This window comes from Castor canadensis, chromosome 11 (genome assembly GCF_047511655.1).
Source record: "Castor canadensis chromosome 11, mCasCan1.hap1v2, whole genome shotgun sequence".
In the NCBI taxonomy this organism is placed as follows: Eukaryota; Metazoa; Chordata; class Mammalia; order Rodentia; family Castoridae; genus Castor; species Castor canadensis.
The window spans coordinates 68,858,281-68,877,029 of NC_133396.1; the positions used below are offsets into that span (position 1 = coordinate 68,858,281).

The 18,749-nt window shown below is 39.6% G+C and overlaps 1 protein-coding gene across 5 annotated transcripts in view; it reads left to right on the forward strand.

Annotated features, from left to right (window-relative positions):
- Rgs7 (regulator of G protein signaling 7) overlaps positions 1-18,749 on the forward strand; it is a 436,200-nt gene that overhangs the window by 400,463 nt on the left and 16,988 nt on the right. For all 5 annotated transcript variants that reach the window (XM_074047215.1, XM_074047216.1, XM_074047212.1 and 2 more), the window contains 7 exons: positions 750-824; positions 6,036-6,134; positions 7,351-7,412; positions 8,395-8,505; positions 10,796-10,921; positions 15,743-15,929; positions 18,541-18,630. In XM_074047215.1, coding sequence (XP_073903316.1) covers positions 750-824; positions 6,036-6,134; positions 7,351-7,412; positions 8,395-8,505; positions 10,796-10,921; positions 15,743-15,929; positions 18,541-18,630 — 750 coding nt within the window. The remainder of the gene's footprint in view (positions 1-749; positions 825-6,035; positions 6,135-7,350; positions 7,413-8,394; positions 8,506-10,795; positions 10,922-15,742; positions 15,930-18,540; positions 18,631-18,749) is intronic.

An 18,749-nucleotide genomic window follows, 5' to 3' on the forward strand; every position in this document is an offset into this window, starting at 1 on the left:
CCTCCCCTCCTCTTCCCTTTTCTCCGCTCATCCTCTTCGCTCCCTCCCTCCCTCTCCTTCTCCCCCTTCTTCTCTTTACCTCTCCCTCTCTCTCTGTCCTCCTCCTCCTCCTCCTCCTCCTCCTCCTCCTTCTTCTTCTTCTCTCTCTCTCTCTCTCTCTCTCCCTCCCTCCAACCCCCTGTTATAAAGGGACTCATGGGCCTGAAGGAAAAGGAGAGAAAAGTTGGGAACGTATAGGAAAAAATACAGTTTATTGACTACCAGTTTCTTTCTCCATCTTATTTTTAAACCTGAACTCCATGGCACATTCTGTCTTGGAAAACAAATATTTCCAGTCAATATATAACAAATATTCTAATCACTATAAAAACTTCACCCCAGGTTTGTGCTTGACTCAATGCTGTTCTAGTTTTTCCACTTTGGAAAACAAGTGGCCACCTAAAAGCAGTGCGACCCTCTATGGAGGACACCTCTGCAGGATGCTGTGTGCAGACATAAGTGGGGCATCTCTGCTACTCTCAGGACACCCTTGCTGTGCTCCATTGGCAGCTAGAAATACCAACAGCTATTTTCACATGCAAAGCCACGAGAGCTTTGAGAACAGCAAAGGGCAGAAAACTGGCCACTGCTGGAGGAAGTGGGGTGGCTCTCTAGGACTTGGGGCCATTGTGCAGGCTCAGGAAAGTGAGTCTTAATGAATTCCCTTCACACCCAAAGATTTCTTTGTCTCTCTGTTTTTCCATTTCCAGCCTGGATGTGTAAATACCACAGAAGTGGACATTAAGAAGTCATCCAGAATGAGAAACCCACACAAAACACGGAAGGTAAATTGAGTGTGTTGTCCTGGTAACCTGTCCTGGTAACATGCTGCACTGTTCACAGGTCATCACCCACAAAACACCTTCCTCCTGTAACATGGCATGGCCTCTCTGCCTCTCATGGTTTTCTCTATCCCTCTCTCCTTGGGAATGGCTCCATCCAAGTCCCAAGGCAGAAGGGTGGTGCTGACTGGCTGTGACAGAAGAGAGGAAAGCTGAAGAACCCCCCCCACTTTCCATCGTGGGCAAGGGTGTTGACTGTGAGCCCAGGAGACAGAAAAAGGAGGCGGAGCTTATCTGAGAAAAAGTGATGCCAAAGAGAAGAGGACATTTTTAGAGAAAAGTCTGAGGGAAAGGGGCCATTTTAATTACAGAAGGAGGATGAGGACTTCCTTTGAGCACCAAAATCTTGTGACACACTGTGAGATAAGGGCAGCACTCCAGTGTACCCCTGAGTGGGTGCCGAAAGGAAAAAGCTGTCCTGAAATCACTGGCATTTTCCATAGCTTTTTGAAAGCACATAGTAGGGATGACTGCATATTTTTCTATAAAGAACATGTGACACCCATAAGAATTTCTCCCCTGTAGCATTCACCCTGGGGACCAGACCCCAGGTTGGCTGTCCTTGAAGAGAGACTCAAGGCTCTCTTTTTTGTGCTGCAGCATTCTTCCAGAGTAGGTGCCCACGGGACCATGAACTAAAACTAAGATAGTTTGTTTTTTTTGTTTGTTTGTTTGTTTTATTTCATGTTGTCTTTTTCTTCAGTCCTTAACTATATAGTATTAAGTTCAAAGGTCCCAATATGGCCCAAGTGTCTTTTCTTTCTTTTAAAGGACCTTCCCCTGATATTAGGGTAAGAAAACCACTGGCTAATGGCACAAAACCTATTTAGATGCAATATGCAAACATTTTGCCTGGAGGAACTCTGCGAGGAGGAGACAAAGCCAGCCCAGAGCAAGGGAGTTTTCCTGGCCTTTGAAGCTGGGCCTCCTTAGCCTCTTTTGTCCTCAGCTCAGCTCAACTGAACAAGATTGAGAAAGACAATTGGCTCTCCACAGAGTGCAGAAGTCACCTGCCTGTACCCTTTGACTGTGAAGAGGTACTCTCCAAATACCTTCCTGGGTGTCATGTTTCCCCAGCTGGCACCGACTGGGGCATGCTCTCGTTCAAAGAGAATGCACGTGGGTAAACATGTAAGGGCCTGCTCCATCATGAAGGGATGGTTCACCCTCTTTTAACTGTTGATACCTTACCTGTACTCCCCTGGCGACCATCCTGAAAGCTTGAGAGGTATTCGTTTATTACATAGCACTAATCATGCCACCAGCCTTTATTAATGGTGCAAAAAAGATGAGGCATCACGAGGTAAGGTGCTCTGAAGACATGGAATCAGTGAGCGTTGGCTCCCCGTGTGCAGGAAGCAGCCTGATTTCCTGAGAATCAGTATGGTAGGATTCTGAGGTTTACTGGAAAAGCTCTGTAGCACTGAAGGGTACCAGAGAGAAACAAAAGCTCCGAAAAATCCAATGGCACATAGCAGGCATACCGTTGTCTTCCACAACTGGAGAAAACTGATTTTCTCAGCTTTTAATCAATACAGCTTCTCATTGCCAGAGTACTGAATTTGTTCCAATCATTGCAGATAAGATGCTATTTTCTGAAGAAGGCTGCAGGGCTCCAAGCCACATACTGACTTGTCTTTTAGAATTAGTACCACTGAGATCATCTTTGGTTAGGAACTGAAATAATCCATTAAGTTAGGAAGCTTAACAGGTTGGTACCACAACTAATGGCTTAATAAGGGTATTAAGCAAGTATGTGAACGAATGTCTGAACATATGCAGAATTACATATTTTATGTATTAATTTGCTCAATGTGCTATTATACACAATACTGCAGACCAGTGTCTTAAACAATAGGAATTTATTATCTCACTTTTCTGGAAATTAGAAGTCCAAGATCAAGGCACTCACACATTTGTGGTTTGTAAGGGCAGTCTCTCTGGATTGAAGTCAGTGGTCTTCATGCTGTGTCCTCAATGACCTTTCCTCTGTGTGTGCACAGAGAGAAAGAAAGGTCTGATTTCTCTCCCTCTTCCTAATTCTATCAGCTCAGGGTCTCACTGTTATGTTCTCACTTAACTTTTTCACCTTCTTACAGGCCCTGTCTTCAAATACAGTTATACTGGGGATTAGGGCTGCAGCCCTAATTAATTTGGGGGGATGGAACTTAGTTCTAATACGTTTTAAAGGGGATTTAAAATTGCCTCAACATTTTGACATTGAGCATCGAACTGTTTCACTGGCCTCTGAAGTGAAGTCCTACAACTGTGTCCCTGTGGAGTAGGTGGTTCTGTGTGGTTACAAATCCCAGACAGAAACGGCACAGCCTCATGGCCTGTGCCCCAGAGCTGCCTTTAGGTCCCCATAATTGGACTGTCTGCTTCACTCCTTCTCCTGCTAGGACTGCAGGGAAGGAAGTGGAACTCCTGAACCGTGTTTAATCTTTCAAAACAGACAGTGCCCTTAGCAAAGAGAGCTGCTGTTCATTTCTTTGGGAGTCAGCTGGAATAATACTTCGTGATGTCATAACACCAGTAAGGGAAACAGTAAATCCCTGAAGTGATAATCTAGTTCACCGGCCTAAAGAACATCAGGCTATTTTTACATTTCATTTGGGGATGTTGTGTTTAATTACTGACTTTCAAACATGTTTATCAATATCTCTAAGGAGATATGTTTGATAATTTAGAATTAGTCAGGACAGGCATATAGCTCAGGGGTGGAGCACTTGCCTGGCGTACACAAGGCCTGGATTAAATCCTAAGCACTCTTAAAAATAAACAAATGAAAAAAAATAGGGCTAATCAATAAACTACTCCAGGAATGGGAGAAGGGGAAATAGAGGAGAATGATGGAGAGGGTGAATTCAGCTATGGTATAGTATAAGAAATTTTATAAACGTCACACATGCCCTCAGCACAACAATAATATAATAAAAATAAACTAATTAATTCAATAGCTCTCTTTTTAATTTTAAAATGCCTTACTAAAATATAAAGAAATAGTTAAAATACTTTTTCTCAAGGCTCTAAGAAGGAATGATAACATAAACGCAACAAAAAGAAACTGGCATAATCTACACACATTTTTGTTTAATTAATTTTGTTCAGTTTGGTTGTTTCCACCTGTGCTAGAGATTGAACCCAGGGTCTTGCCCATGCAAGGCAGATGCTGCACCTCTGAGCTACACCCCCAGCCAAATCTAGACAAGTTGCAAAGGGCCCTGTGTGTCTGATACTAAAATATTTGCTATAACAGTCGGGTGTGTATTATTCAAGGTTCGCCAAAGAAACAGAACTAACAGGGCATAGAGAGGACTGTAAAGACTAAGGAGGCTGGCAGACAAAGGAGGCTAGCAAGCCACAGCAAAGTTGCCAGAATCATTGCAGTTCAAATCCACAAAAACTCTAGAGGTGTAATTACTCAGGAAAGACCAGCATTTGTTCTGTTTAGATGAAGTACTTTATGGAAGGTGATCTGAATTCCCACAGTTCATCAATTTATGTGCTAATCATAGCCAAAAATCACTGTCATGGCCACAATGGTGTTCAACCAAATATCTGGGCAACCGAGGCCCAACCAAATTCACACGTGAAGTCCACCACAGGCTGGATCCTCCCATGTGACAATAACTAGAGCAGTACTACCATTACGGAAGCGTTTGCCTGTGAGTGACTCACCCACATTTTGGATTCTGTCCTGTGATTTCTGAGCCAAATTTCAGGACAGTAAGCTGCTTCTAGTCTTGTTGGTTTTCCTTGTCACCTTCACTTAGACATGGTGGCCCTAAATACTTTCATTAATTGTGTGATTGAGCAGCTAATGTGCACAGCCTGGGGAAAAATTAGCAAATTCATGATTCTAGCTTTTGAGTGATAACGCAGTGGTGATTGCTGCTTATTAATTGGAATGTTTGCCTTTCTCACTTGCATGGTTGGCCAGAGACAGGCGTCAGGTTCTAAGGTGTTGGAAATAGGACAAAGAAGGAGGTTAAAGGAACCTAGCAAAGATAGTCTGGATTGGATGATACCTATGGTTAGACACAGTCAGAATAGGTTTTAAAATGACTAAGAGCAAAACAATGGGGAAACCCAAAGGAAAAACTCAAGTCCAGAGTGTCCAAGGGTGCAAAAGCCAAGAGGTAATGTTAAGAGACATAGGATCTAAGGAAAGGTAGATCAGGAACAAACTCATTTGGACTTGGAGATACTGGTGAGCTTGGTAATGGGGCTGAAAATGGACTCCACAAAGCATCTGAACCCACCCTCATCTAATTTCAACAGTATCCTTGCAAACCTTACCAGGCAAGGTAAGTCCCCTTACCTTGTGGGAGTTATGTAATTTTATCATGACTCATCGTTCTTCCTCATGTCCAAAGAAGTCCTTAGAAACACATATTAAATTCTTTATTTTAAAGTAATAACACTTAAATATTAAATAAAAGTAATTTTGTTTTTCTCTTGAACTGACATGTGGGGTGACTCACCTCCAGTAGGGAATAGTTTTTTAGCTCTTTGGTCCCCATATCTTTCTTTATACTTACTAAGCAATGGGTCTTCTAAAAACAAACAGCAAAAAAAGAGTCTTCCAAAATAGTGGGTATGACCTCTTGGTCAGATGAATGAAGAAGCATTGCCATATCAAGAATTCTGGCGATGTGTGAAGCCTGTGGTGTCACCGGCGTTTGCAAAGGTACCAATGGTGAGGGTCAATAACTTATGAATTGACAAATGACTTATTGGGAAGTCAGTAGCCTGGTGTTGAGATGGGCAGGTTGTAGCACTCTGAGATGTCTTTGTTCACATCAGAAGCCAATCAGCAGAATGCTCCTCAGTATTTCATTCCATTCCTATGTAAAAATAAGGACATTTTTAACTTCTTTGAGTTAGCAGTTTTCTATTCTATTTTATGTTCACTTTGATTTTACTCTGAAATCAACACTTACTATAATGTGTTGATTAGTTTAAAGAGCTATATTTCTGTTGTACATGTCTATGATGATTATTGATAGCACTGCCTTTTGGACTTGGATAAGCAGCCTCATCAAATAAGTTTTGAGTTGCCTTACTGCTTACATAATGCAAATTTGTTTTTTCGAAAGTCTATGAGTGAGGATGTTTTGTCCTGACATATTTGTTTTTATCCTAATCTAGTCTGTCTATGGTTTACAAAATGATGTTAGAAGTCATAGTCCAACCCACTCACCCACACCAGAAATGAAACCTCCAACAGAAGATGAACTGCACCAACAGGTGAGTCAGCCTGAGAAATGACTTGCTGATGGTGTACGGAGTAACAGCCATGAAGAGCAGAGAGGGAATTTTAATATTGGGTATTTTCAAAGGTAATTGCTCTGGTCAACTGTTTCATATTGATTTGCAGTGAAAGGTGTGGTGGTGCACAAATGCAATCAATATCACCCCTTAGGAGGCAGATACAAGAGGGTTGCAGAGTTCAGTCCAGCTTGGGCTACACAGTGACCCTGTCTCAAAAACCAAAACAAAGTAATGAAGGGTTGGGGATGTAACACAGTGGTGCAGCACTTGCCTAGCATGCATGAGGTCATAGGTTTGATTCCTCAGCACCAAAATAATAATAATGATAATAATAATAATATTACCAATAGTAATAATGAAGTTGTCTAACTATAGGACATGGCATTTGAAAATGTGTCAATTTGTGACAGTGGTCACCTTTTCTACATATAATGTTGTGACATGATCATGACCAAGTGTGTATTCTTGTTTCTGTAGTATTGATTTCTCTAAACCTTGCGGAGATTTTCTTTATCAACACTGATGCACAATCATGGTATATATTGCTTCTTTTTTTAGCCAGTTTGGCTCCAGGAAATATTTCAAAGCAAATAGCAATGTCTCATGTCAAATAGTAGTTAAACCTCTTGGTTGGTTAAATCATAGCACTTTGGTTGGTTTAATCCATATACATTGACTCTTATTTTACGTGGTGTGGTTTATCAGTACTGAAATATTCACTTTCTAGTATATTTATAATCACCATGAAAGAAAAGGAATTCAGAGTTTCTAAGCTAGAGTCGCTCATGTGTGTTTTGTAGCCATGTGAGAGCATTAGTCATGAGTTGATAAAATTACTCTCCAAGCACATACATTCATTTTCTGAATTAAATATTTGTGAGGAAATGGATTTGATTACTCACCATAAATGAATGTTTAAAATCTTCACAACACTTTTCAAATGAAGTTACATTTGGTTAAAGTAAGCAGAATATTCAAACTCATTGCTGTTCTAAAGTTATACTGGTTATGTTTATGTTCAAATAGATGTTAATTTTCTGTTAACTCTTTCAGGGTCATCTGCTTTGGTTTTTTGCCAGCTTTGAATTTTATTGACTTAGAATGTTCTTATTCAGAATTGCCTAGTCTATTGAAAGTCAGAGTTAAAATTGTGATGTCATTACTTATGTAACTACCCTGATTCTCTTTACAGATAAAATATTGGCAAATACAGTTAGACAGACATCGGTTAAAAATGTCAAAAGTTGCTGATAGGTAAGTGTTTCAAAATATCAATATGAATTTTAAAATGCCATGAGCCAATTTTGTTCAAATGATAAGAGAACTGTTAGAAGGGGAGCTTAGATAAATAATTGGAACTCTGAAAATGTGTTGTCTTATTTTTTCTCTAGTTTTACACATAAAAATTTTTCAAGGAACCCTTGTTATAGTTTAAATAACAGCATGATCATGGTTCAATCCTTGGAGGTCCACTCTTTGTACAAAGAGAATCAGGTACAGAGGATAATTCCAAGGAATAAAATCTTCTCACTCATGCTGGAGAAAGAACACTTAACTTACTGGCTAATTTTTGACAGCTCAGAGACTCTGTAAATTGATTTTAACATCCTGAATCTATTCTGTTGTTGCCTATTTTAAGAATCTGAATTAAATTCAGATTTAAGATATGTCCTTTCTTCTTCTCATCTGTTTTTATTGGGATTCATATGCTTCATTACGAGATATTGCCAAATCCTACTGCTCAACTTCTTTTCTCACTCTCTCTTTGGTTTCTAAATATAGATTTTTTTAAAAACTACATATATATGTATGTATATATATATATATATACATATATACATTTTGTCAGTGATTCCTTTTTTACCCGATACTTATATATGCTTTGGACAAACATTCCCTTTTCATCCCTTCTCTAAACTGTCTAAAATCCACTCTGCTGTGATGGACTGATTAAGCAAGGACTGGAAGTACCGCCCAGGGCCCTTCATTCTGATGGCGGGGTGTCAACTTACCTGCTCCGGGCGTGGCAGGGAGGAGTCCTTAACCACATGTGCCACAATCACAGGAGGTTGCGTGTCGGTTATTGAGGTGTGAATTAAAGCCACCCTTTAATTCTGTGAACCGGCATGGAGTCCTTGGCCAGAGATTTTCGTGCTGTTGCCTTACTTTGAACAGGGACTTCAGGCAGAGAACTAAGGGAGGGGAAGATGTTTATTTTTTTGTTTTTTCTCCCTAGTCTACTAAGTTACACGGAACAGTACGTAGAATATGACCCGTTTCTTGTGCCACCTGACCCTTCTAACCCTTGGCTATCTGATGATACTACTTTCTGGGAACTTGAAGCAAGGTAAATGATACTTTCTCTTCTTCCAGTATATGTCACTTATTTCAGAGTCTGGGTGAAACAGGACAAATCTTATAGCTGGTTACTTGTAAAGATGATTTTACACTTTATCTATATTGGCCATGATTTAACATTCTTGTTCAAAATAATGGTTTTATACCTTAGACATTGCTTTTGCATTACAGTTTGCATGGCGGATGGAATAGTATTCAACCATTAAAAAGGATGGAATTCCATTATTCTTTTTTTTTTCTTTTATTCATATGTGCATACAATGTTTGGGTCATTTCTCTCCCCTTCCCCCCATCCCTCCCTTCCCCCCTTCCCCCTCCCCCCTCAATACCCAGCAGAAACTATTTTGCCCTTATCTCTAATTTTGTTGAAGAGAGAGTATAAGCAATAATAGGAAGGAACAAGTGTTTTTGCTGGTTGAGATAAGGATAGCTATACAGGGCATTGACTCACATTGATTTCCTGTGCGTGGGTGTTACCTTCTAGGTTAATTCTTCTGCAACTAACCTTTTCTCTAGTTCCTGGTCCCCTTCTCCTATTGGCCTCAGTTGCTTTAAACCATCTGCTTTAGTTTCTCTGCATGGAGGGCAACAAATGCTATCTAGTTTTTTGGGTGTCTTACCTATCCTCATCCCTCCCTTGTGTGCTCTCGCTTTTATTATGTGATCAAAGTCCAATCCCCTTGTTGTGTTTGCCCTTGATCTAATGTCCGCATATGAGGGAGAACATACGATTTTTGGTCTTTTGGGCCAGGCTAACCTCACTCAGAATGATGTTCTCCAGTTCCATCCATTTACTTGTGAATGATAACATTTCATTCTTCTTCATGGCTGCATAAAATTCCATTGTGTATAAATACCAAATTTTCTTAATCCATTCGTCAGTGGTGGGGCATCTTGGTTATTTCCATAACTTGGCTATTGTGAATAGTGCTGCAATAAACATGGGTGTGCAAGTGCCTCTGGAGTAGCCTGTGTATTCTTGACAATATGGATGGAACTGGAGATCATTGTGTTTGGTGAGATAAGCCAGGCAAAGAAACAAGAGTATTTCATGATCTTGTGAAATATAAAAAAAGTTGGTCTCAAAGAAGCTAGACTGACTATGGAGGGAGGCAGAGAGGGTGGGGAAGGAGGGATGAGGAAAGTTCAATCAATGGATATTAAATTATAGTTAGAAAGCAGTAAGAAATTCTGTGTTATTGCAGAATAAAGTAACTGTAAATAATTATGCTACTGTACATTTCAAAAAGCTAAAGAAAGACTTCTGAATGCTTTCACCATTACCACATACCAAAATATGTCACGATACTCCATATATTCCTACATATGCAGTTCTTGTGTTTTTATGGATCGGTTGAAATGTAAGCTTAATTTTAATAACAGATATGAATTCCTGAAAAACCTGGCCCAATATTCATTTCAAGCTGAGTTAGCCAGAGTTTTTGTGTCTTCAGTTCTTGAAATTCAGCTCATTGCTCTTTTAGTGGCCCCTGTATTCAAGCAAAATGAAGGTGAAATCCATGTTTAATTAAGCCAATACAAGTATTCCTTTGTAAGTTCAATTTTAAAAGCAAATGAACTTATGGCAAACACTATAAGAGAAACTGACTTAAGAAAACCAAAGCACAATTCAGGACTCCTAGCTTTTTTCATGAGCTCTTAGGAGAATAATTATAGCATCATGCTTGACAGAACCATTCAAAGATCAGCTCTTCACGAAGATAGAGCCAGTGCTCTATTGCACTTCTCCAGATTGCACATATGGTCATCTCTTTCTTTCATGTCTGCAATGCATCATAAATATTGGTAAGTCCAGAGGTCTTCAACCACAAGTCATCAGAGCCTCTTCCCTTGTGCAGCCTGCCACAATGCGAGCACACTGTTCAGTGGCTAAGAAATAGGGCTGCTGGCACAGTGTCGCAATCTTCCCCCTTATTACTTGCCTGATATTGGCTAATTATGGCTCTCTTTGTGCCTCCATTTTCTCATCCATCAAATGAAGAGTAATAGTACCTAACTCATAAAAATTATTGAAAAAGATTAAGATAATTCATCTAGACCACCTAGCACCTAAGCTTAATAAATGTAAAACCTTATTCTGCTCTAACTTGTTCTTCATTAGGATTTTGTAAAGAACAGTCAATCAGAGGTATATTGTTTTTCTGAAAGACAAGTTAAAGATGGGAACTTTAGGCATACATGACTCTATGGGAAATGGAATACAGGAAATAGAAATTGTAATGAAAGGGATATATTTAGCTTTGTTTTATGTCCCATAGCAAAGAACCGAGCCAACAGAGGGTAAAGCGATGGGGATTTGGCATGGATGAGGCATTGAAAGACCCCATTGGGAGAGAACAATTCCTGAAATTTCTAGAGTCAGAATTCAGCTCAGAGAATTTGAGGTAAGACACGTTGTTTTGTTCTTGTACTTTAATCCAGGGAGACACTATTTATGAAATGTCTAGTTACTCTGGACTTAGTAAACCTACTATTCTCCCACCAATGTCGTGGTGATGTTATAAACCCATTAAATTTCTGCCACCTATGAGGAGGAAAAAAGATAACCAAAATAAGACTGGAACAACATCACCAATACCTCATCATAATTTATCTTATACTGCCTCTGAGTTCTTAACCTGTATAAATTTAATACTTTTGCAATAGACTCCATAAAGAAACACAATTCTTAGACCAATGTTTGGCAAAATGAAAAATGGCAAATAGTATCTGTGCAGCAAATTATCACCTATTTCTCAATATTAATCTTCTCCAAATATCACTACTTCAGTAAGATAGAGTGGACACCTCTGTCAACATCTGGACACAAAACTCTGAGTGCAGCTCAGTTACTTTGCACAGGGCAGTTGACAGCAGTGGGGTATGGAACCTTTAGTGAGGAAAGGCACCTGTTTCTGCCCTAAACATCATCCTCACACACTTTTGAAATTTTCTAAAGGGCACCTCAAAATAGCATTTTAAATATGAGACCTTAGAGTGAACGTTAATGGCTTTGCTTAGGATCATTGAAGTGAGTAATATAAATCTTCACTCAATGAAACTGTCTTTGCCTGAGGCTTCTCACTCACTATTCTTATAAACCCAGTACCCCATTTTCCCTTTTCCATGACTTTGCATCTTGTGAAATTTGTTTACAGAAAGGTCTCAGCATTCATTCACTTTCATTGGAAGCAAGCAGCACCAGGTATTGTCACACCTTTCAGGAGATTTCACAGATGCCAATACCAAACCATTCAGAAATGCATAGAAAGTTGACAGATGTCTAAGGATGCCACAGATAAAGCCTGAAAGGGGTTAAGTTTCTACTATGCCTGCCCTGGTTTGTTGGGATGCTCTTTCCTATTCCCTTTCAAGGTTAGGAAACCCTTCCTGGTGGGGCTTTGGCAGGATTACAGTTGCTAAGGATTTTTATTTGCCTACTAATTAACATTTTCTATCTGGAATTCACATCATTAATGATTGAGTGCAAGAATGCATTAAAAATAAAGCAAAATGGAAGGAGGTGGGCATAAGGAAACGGTGAAGGAGGTGGAATCATTGTGTATTCATATATGAAAATAGAAGAATGAAACCAGCTGAAATTGTCTTAAGGGGGGAGATGTGAGGAGGGAGAACAATGGAAGGGGTAAATCTAACTAAGATACATTGTAAGCACATATATAAATATCACAATGTATTCCTTTGTACAATTATTATATGCCAATAAAATTTTTAAAAAGAAAGCAAAGATGCAAGATATTTGTGGCATGTTACTGAGGGAAGGGTAGATAGTCCTGACATTCATTCAGGTTTTTAATAGATAATGACATCGCGAGTATAGTGAGGAAGGAATAGATATGTACTGAGACCCACCAGCATCACCCAGCCAAAGAAAAATATGCGGGCTTTCATTATAACTATAGTCCCATGGTGGATGCAGACAAGAAAAGTAGTTGCAACACAAAGCAATGGGGCAATGGGCATGTACACAGAAGTACAGAGGGATGCCTAACCTAGAACCAGAGATCAGCAAAGGCATGATAGGAGAAATGGCCTACAGGCTGAGAACTGGTGGTGAGAATGCAAGAACCAGGCAGAAAAGGCAGAGTGAAGACATTTGGGAGGAAGAGAGTAGCACATGCATAGCTGCCTCATGTATGGATTGAACCACTGTCAGTTCCTTAGTTCAATCACACCTTAATCATTCCTCATGTTAACTCCACGCCCTACTTGTTTCCTGGCTCAATAATTACACAAAGAAATACTAGAGGGCCAGGTGCGGTGCCATGTGCCTATAATTCCAGCTATGGGAGCAGTGTAGATAGGAGAATCTCCATCCAAAGCCAGCCCCAAGCAAAATGCAAGACCCTATCAAAAAAATAATTAATGCAAAAAAAGGTTTGGGGACATGGCTCAAGTAGAACACTTGCCTAGGCCCCAAGTTCAAACCCCAGTACTACCAAAGAAGAAAAAATAAATGTCAGATATTCTTTACACATACATATATGACATATGACATACATTTCTTGAGTATCTATATGCCTATCATATGTTTCCTAAGTAAGTATAGATATATGACAAAAAAATAGCTGCAGACAGAATTTTGAATATCTAATATACATGAGAATATGTTTTGCATACACTATGTCTGTACATATGCTATGGTGTATTTTGTCTTCGTTATTTTTGACTATCACAAATCTAATAACCACAACAAATAGACAAAGTAAATATCATTGCCTCATTTGATAGATAAGCAAAACATGTCTGAAGTAGGTAAGTGTCTTGTACAAGGTCAGATCACACGTTTTCCGTAAACCAGTACCTGGTTACTGTCCACTGCTCCCCAAATTGGAGCCCCACCTTGCTTCTGTCTGTGTATGTGTGTCACATGCTAGGGAGATGAGATTGTCCAGTTATCTAGCAGGGTTGTAAATTACATGTAAATAACTCAGTCCATCTTGTCTAAGCAGCAGTAGTCTTGAAGGACTTGTATTGACAGGAATGTGCATTTTCTTCACATATCAAGACAGGAAACAAGCAATAAACACAGCTTATCCATAACTGCTCACCCTCAAATACACCCTGCTCTCCCTTGATGTGCTGTGCTCATTCTTTTTTCAGACAAAGCACAAGCATATAGCACGTGCTAAATAAATGTAGCAATATGTGAGTTTTATCCTTGAGGGCCTGAAAATATGCCAGTGTTCTTTACCAAACTTAGATTATTTAATCCAATGGAACCCCAATGAAACAAGTATTGTCAGTCTAATTTGCGGAGGAGGAATCCAGGACTTGAAGGTGTTAAAAGACTTCCTCACATCCCAGCTACTATCAAGTAAAGAGAGTGGGATTTAACCAGCACCCTTTCCATTCTGCTAAACTGCTACAACCATGGCAGTTGGTCTGAGGCTGAGGGAGGCAGCACTGCTTGGGGAGAGAGGGGATACAGTGTGATGGACCAACTGTGAGTATGTCATCTATGTCAGATTTTCCAGGGGCAAAACTATGGCTATGACATTGTGACATGCTGGTGTAAAATGTTGAGGGTCCTTGCCTTCACAAGAACTGGCTCATAAGGCAGTGAATGACTTGTGAGCCAAGGCCGGTACATGAAGTAGGATTTATTACAGAGAAAGGAAAGGCTGAAGCTAGAGCAGTGCAGCAGAGCCTGGACACCAGTGGCTCCCTGCTCATGTGAACGCTTTAACTCTGGGTTAGGGTATTGGTTAGGTGGGTTTTTTTCTATTGGCCGTGTATTTGTACATGGACTCTTCCATGAGCTGGTCTGTTTGCCCCTTATTGAGCGGGGCATCAACCTTGAGAATGTTTTCTTTATCAACCCCGTGGCAGATTTATGAGACCCTGTATCTCCTCTTCAGGATGCAGGAATGCAGGTTTATACCTCCCTGTCAGGTGCAGGGCTCATGGAGCTCTCCATGGGGATGGGATACTCACTCATCTGCCCTTTAGGTCTCCAGACCCAACAACATCAATAGTGGGCCATCTTAAGTAAATTGCTTAATCTTCATCTCCTCAGTGTCCACTTCTGTACATTTGTAGAAATGGAGGTGTTGGGGTGTTGTGTGCATTCATAGAGTTGAACACTTGGCACAGTGTATGTGTTAATGTTAGCATCATGGCTGGGCACAGGTGGCTCACACCTGCAATCCTAGCCACACAGGAGGCAGGGAACAGGAGAAGGATGCTTTAGAAAAGCCAGTCTGGGCAAATAGTTCACAAGACCTTGTCTCAAAACAATCCAGCACAAAAAACAGGGCTGGCTAAGAGGCTCAAGTGGCAGAATCCTTGAGTTCAAACCCTGGTAATGCAAAAAAGAAAAAAGAGAAAGAAAGTCTTGGTCCTTTGATAGTTTGTTCTTATTTCCAGGTCTGTTCCTTTCAGATGTTACTGCTTGTGGAGTAGCTTTGACTGGACCCCTTTCTCAGTCATGCGTTGGCCCCAGCATTGAGGACATTCCCAGACTGTCAGGTGTACACTTCCTAGAGAGATTCTCAAGTGCTTCTGGCATTTGGGATGGTGGATCTTTTTCTCTGCAAGTTCTTTGAGAATGGAGACTTTCTTATACCTGAGGTGTTCAAAGCTTGTGGGAATGACTTGGATAGGCATCAATTACAAACTCATGCAGCAGTTCCTTTGGCATAGATGGTTTTTTTTTTCTATTTACAAAATATTATTATCATTATTATACTTTTTGGCAGTGCTGGGATTTGAATTCAGGGCCTCATGCTTGCTAGACAGGTACTCTACCACTTGAGCCACACCTCCCATCCTTTTTTGATTTAGTTATTTTTCAAATAGAATCTCCCATTTTTATCTGGGGCCAGCATCATACCCTGATCCTCCTATCTGTGCCTCCTGCATAGCTGGGACCACAGGCATACACCACCACATCCAGAACTCCTCTTTCTTTCTAACAAATAATTCTCTAGCAGTGCTCCTTTGTTTCATTAAAATTAAGATTATATAGGGTCAGGGCTGTGGCAGCTCTGCTTTTACTAGCAATCAGTTAAAACAGATGTTTTTCTGTGTTTTCTTCCAAAGTGTTTTTGCCTTTGAATACAATTATGGGAAATACTAATACAGAAAACCCTCAGACAAAGTCCGTTAGCTTTTCTGCATCATGATGAGCTGGATGATGAGTATAGATTACAAGAATTTTCACTTCCTGAGTTGTTGGAGTAAACACTCCTCCTTTTGCGTAGATTCTGGCTAGCAGTGGAGGACCTGAAGAAAAGGCCCATCCGGGAAGTGCCCTCACGAGTTCAGGAAATATGGCAAGAATTTCTGGCTCCAGGAGCACCCAGTGCCATTAACCTGGATTCTAAGAGTTATGACAAGACAACCCAGAATGTGAAGGAGCCTGGGAGATACACGTTTGAAGATGCTCAGGTTAGTGCGTGGTGGATCTCCATCACCAAGGTGCTCCTGAGATGGGGTGCTGTGAGACTGCACCTTCAGTATCGTTATTATTCACAGCCATCGGCAATATTTTTAGTTCAGGTAACTGCATATAAATAGCTCTCATTGATCTAGAAAAGAACAAAGATACTTCAAAGTAGAGTCTAGTAAAGCCCAGAAATGTTTTATAAATTTAAAGTTTTACTTGAGAATTTATGGAGAAGCAATTTGAAATATTTGAAATTCTGCTTTATTGTCTTCTCTATTTGGACCCAACATGTGAGCAAACACAATGCTGACCGACCTCACCTTTTTTTTGTTTGCTGCCATTTTAAATAATCCATTATTTTGAATTGTCACGACAGGATAGCTTAAAGTTCTGTCAGACTCAAACCAGTTTTGTCTCTACTGAAAAAATGAAATGATAGATTCAGTCATTTGTTAATTTTTCAAGTTAATTTTTACTCTGCAGAAAGAAAAAAAAGGAAATAGATTTTAATTTCCTAAGGCAAATTTTCAATCTTTTTTTTCCTACAACTGAACCTTTTTTGCTTTCCTAAAAACAACCAGAATCTCTACATTCTCCAGGAAAATATTGGTATGTAAGAAAAATGTAAACTTGTAATGAATGGATATTATTTCCTAATGATGTGTTGAAGTTGACTTTTACATCAGAACAAGTATAATTTCTCAAAATTATTTTAGAGAAGAATATTAGCCCTGAAAAGTATTTCCTTTTTAATAATCACATGACTAATATAGATGTTCAAGAATAAGATGCACAAATGTCTTCCCTTATTTCTACTCTCAGTAGAAAATACATTTCTTCTTGGCTTCATTTAAAGAAATCAGCCACTGCCTTGAAAATTAACACAGATTTTAACAGTAAGTAGACACCTGTTCCCTGTGGCTCAGGCAGGGTCTCGTATGTAGAAGAAATGACATTTTACAGAGACACATGTGACCCTACCACTCTATTATCTTCTGCTGTAGCTTTCTTTCAGTTCCAGATAAAATGCCAAGCATCATTTTAGAGGCTGCAAAAAAAGCCCTCCCTGAATTCTTGAAGAAAACATGTCTTTGTTTTCCAAGTGACTGAAAAATATCATTGCTTGACAGGACCCCAAGTAAGAAGAAAAGGAATATTTTTCTACAGAACCTATTATCACCAGATCTTAGGACTGGGTTGGTTTTTTTTTTTTTTTCAATTAAGCTTAGATATGTCACTCCAGGTTTTTGTACATTTTTGTTTTCATCCTACCAGTTCTGGAGTTGCACTGGGTTCTGATCTGAACTGTGCTTGGTGATATCTTGCAAGAACTGCACTTCTCTGTGCCTCAGTTCCTTCACGCCTAAAATAGGCATAAAAATGGTCACTAACGTCTTTGGTGTTTTGTGAAGGAAGATCACATGAGCTAATATAAGCCAACACTGGGAGTGTGTCTAGCATATATGCAGTGTACTTGATAACCACTATGCACACCTGAAACGCTAATCCTTGCAAAAGAACTGTTTTATAGAAAGTTACGGATCAGAGAAACGAAGAAATTAATGTGAATTTACACCATTCCTAAATGGCAGATTTTGAGGAAGATAGGCTCTGAATCTCAGGATGCTCAATTCCAACCCAGACATTTTTCCACTTTTCAAATAAATTCTGATAGAGTTTTAAATGTGCCATATTCTTGAAGCTCAACCATGGGCTAGATCTTGATGCTTAACTCTGAATACCATTGTATCCTGAGTGATTTGAGATTGTTGCTGGAGTGTATAAGACCAACAGAGTCATTTCTTAATAGGAGAACCACCCAGGATTGGACCAATATTGAACCAAATGAATACACTTTTGTCTTTATTTGACTTCTTTATCTACTAACATTCATCATTAAAATAAAGCAGGGTCTGGGGTACAGCTTAGTGGTAGAGCACTTGCTTAGCATGCATGGGGCTCTGGGTTTGATCCCCAGCACTGAAAAAAAAGTAGAACATTGCAGATTTATTAAGAGTGAATGATAAAATATCCACCTACTCTGTCACTTTATGAATTTTTTTTTAAAAAGCACACAAATTTGGAGATTTAGCAGTTAAATATCACAACATTTATTTTTGGACTGAAGTCTGGCCCAAAGTATGTGCCAGTTTTCCATGAATTCATCCCAAGGAGATGATTAACCTGGGCTGCCTGCACCCTCCTGGAAGATGTGGAGGCCAAGAATGTGGATCCAGGATGATGGCTGTCTAGACTCCATGTCATCCACTTTTGGAGTAATTTTAGAGATGGCAGATTTATTCATATTGTCCAATGTTCTGTATGAATCAACTACTTGATTTGAAATTATTTCATGACATCAAGTTAGCAAAATTCCATTTTTTTAAAAATGAGTGGATGTGCTCCTCCTCCTCCATAGCTCCAACACCAACTTGAACACTGATCCATGAATGAAATAATGTATTGGAAAATGTAAATGTACAAGGCATTCTCAATGTCACTGTCTCTATTTTTAGCTGTTATTTTGCTCTTTAACTACACATGGTATTATTGTAGTATTTTATTTTTCCTGAGAAAGAATAAAGGAATCACTCAGTCTTTTTTTCTTCCTAGGAGCACATTTACAAACTGATGAAAAGTGACTCATACCCCCGTTTTATAAGATCCAGTGCCTATCAGGAACTTCTACAGGCAAAGAAAAAGGTATTGGTCCTTTGTGACCTTTTTCTGCCCTTATTCTTAGTTACAGTCATTTAGAGTAATTACCTCTACTTGGCCTAGGGTATTAGACAAATGGTAAGTTGTATATACCCCAAGACCTT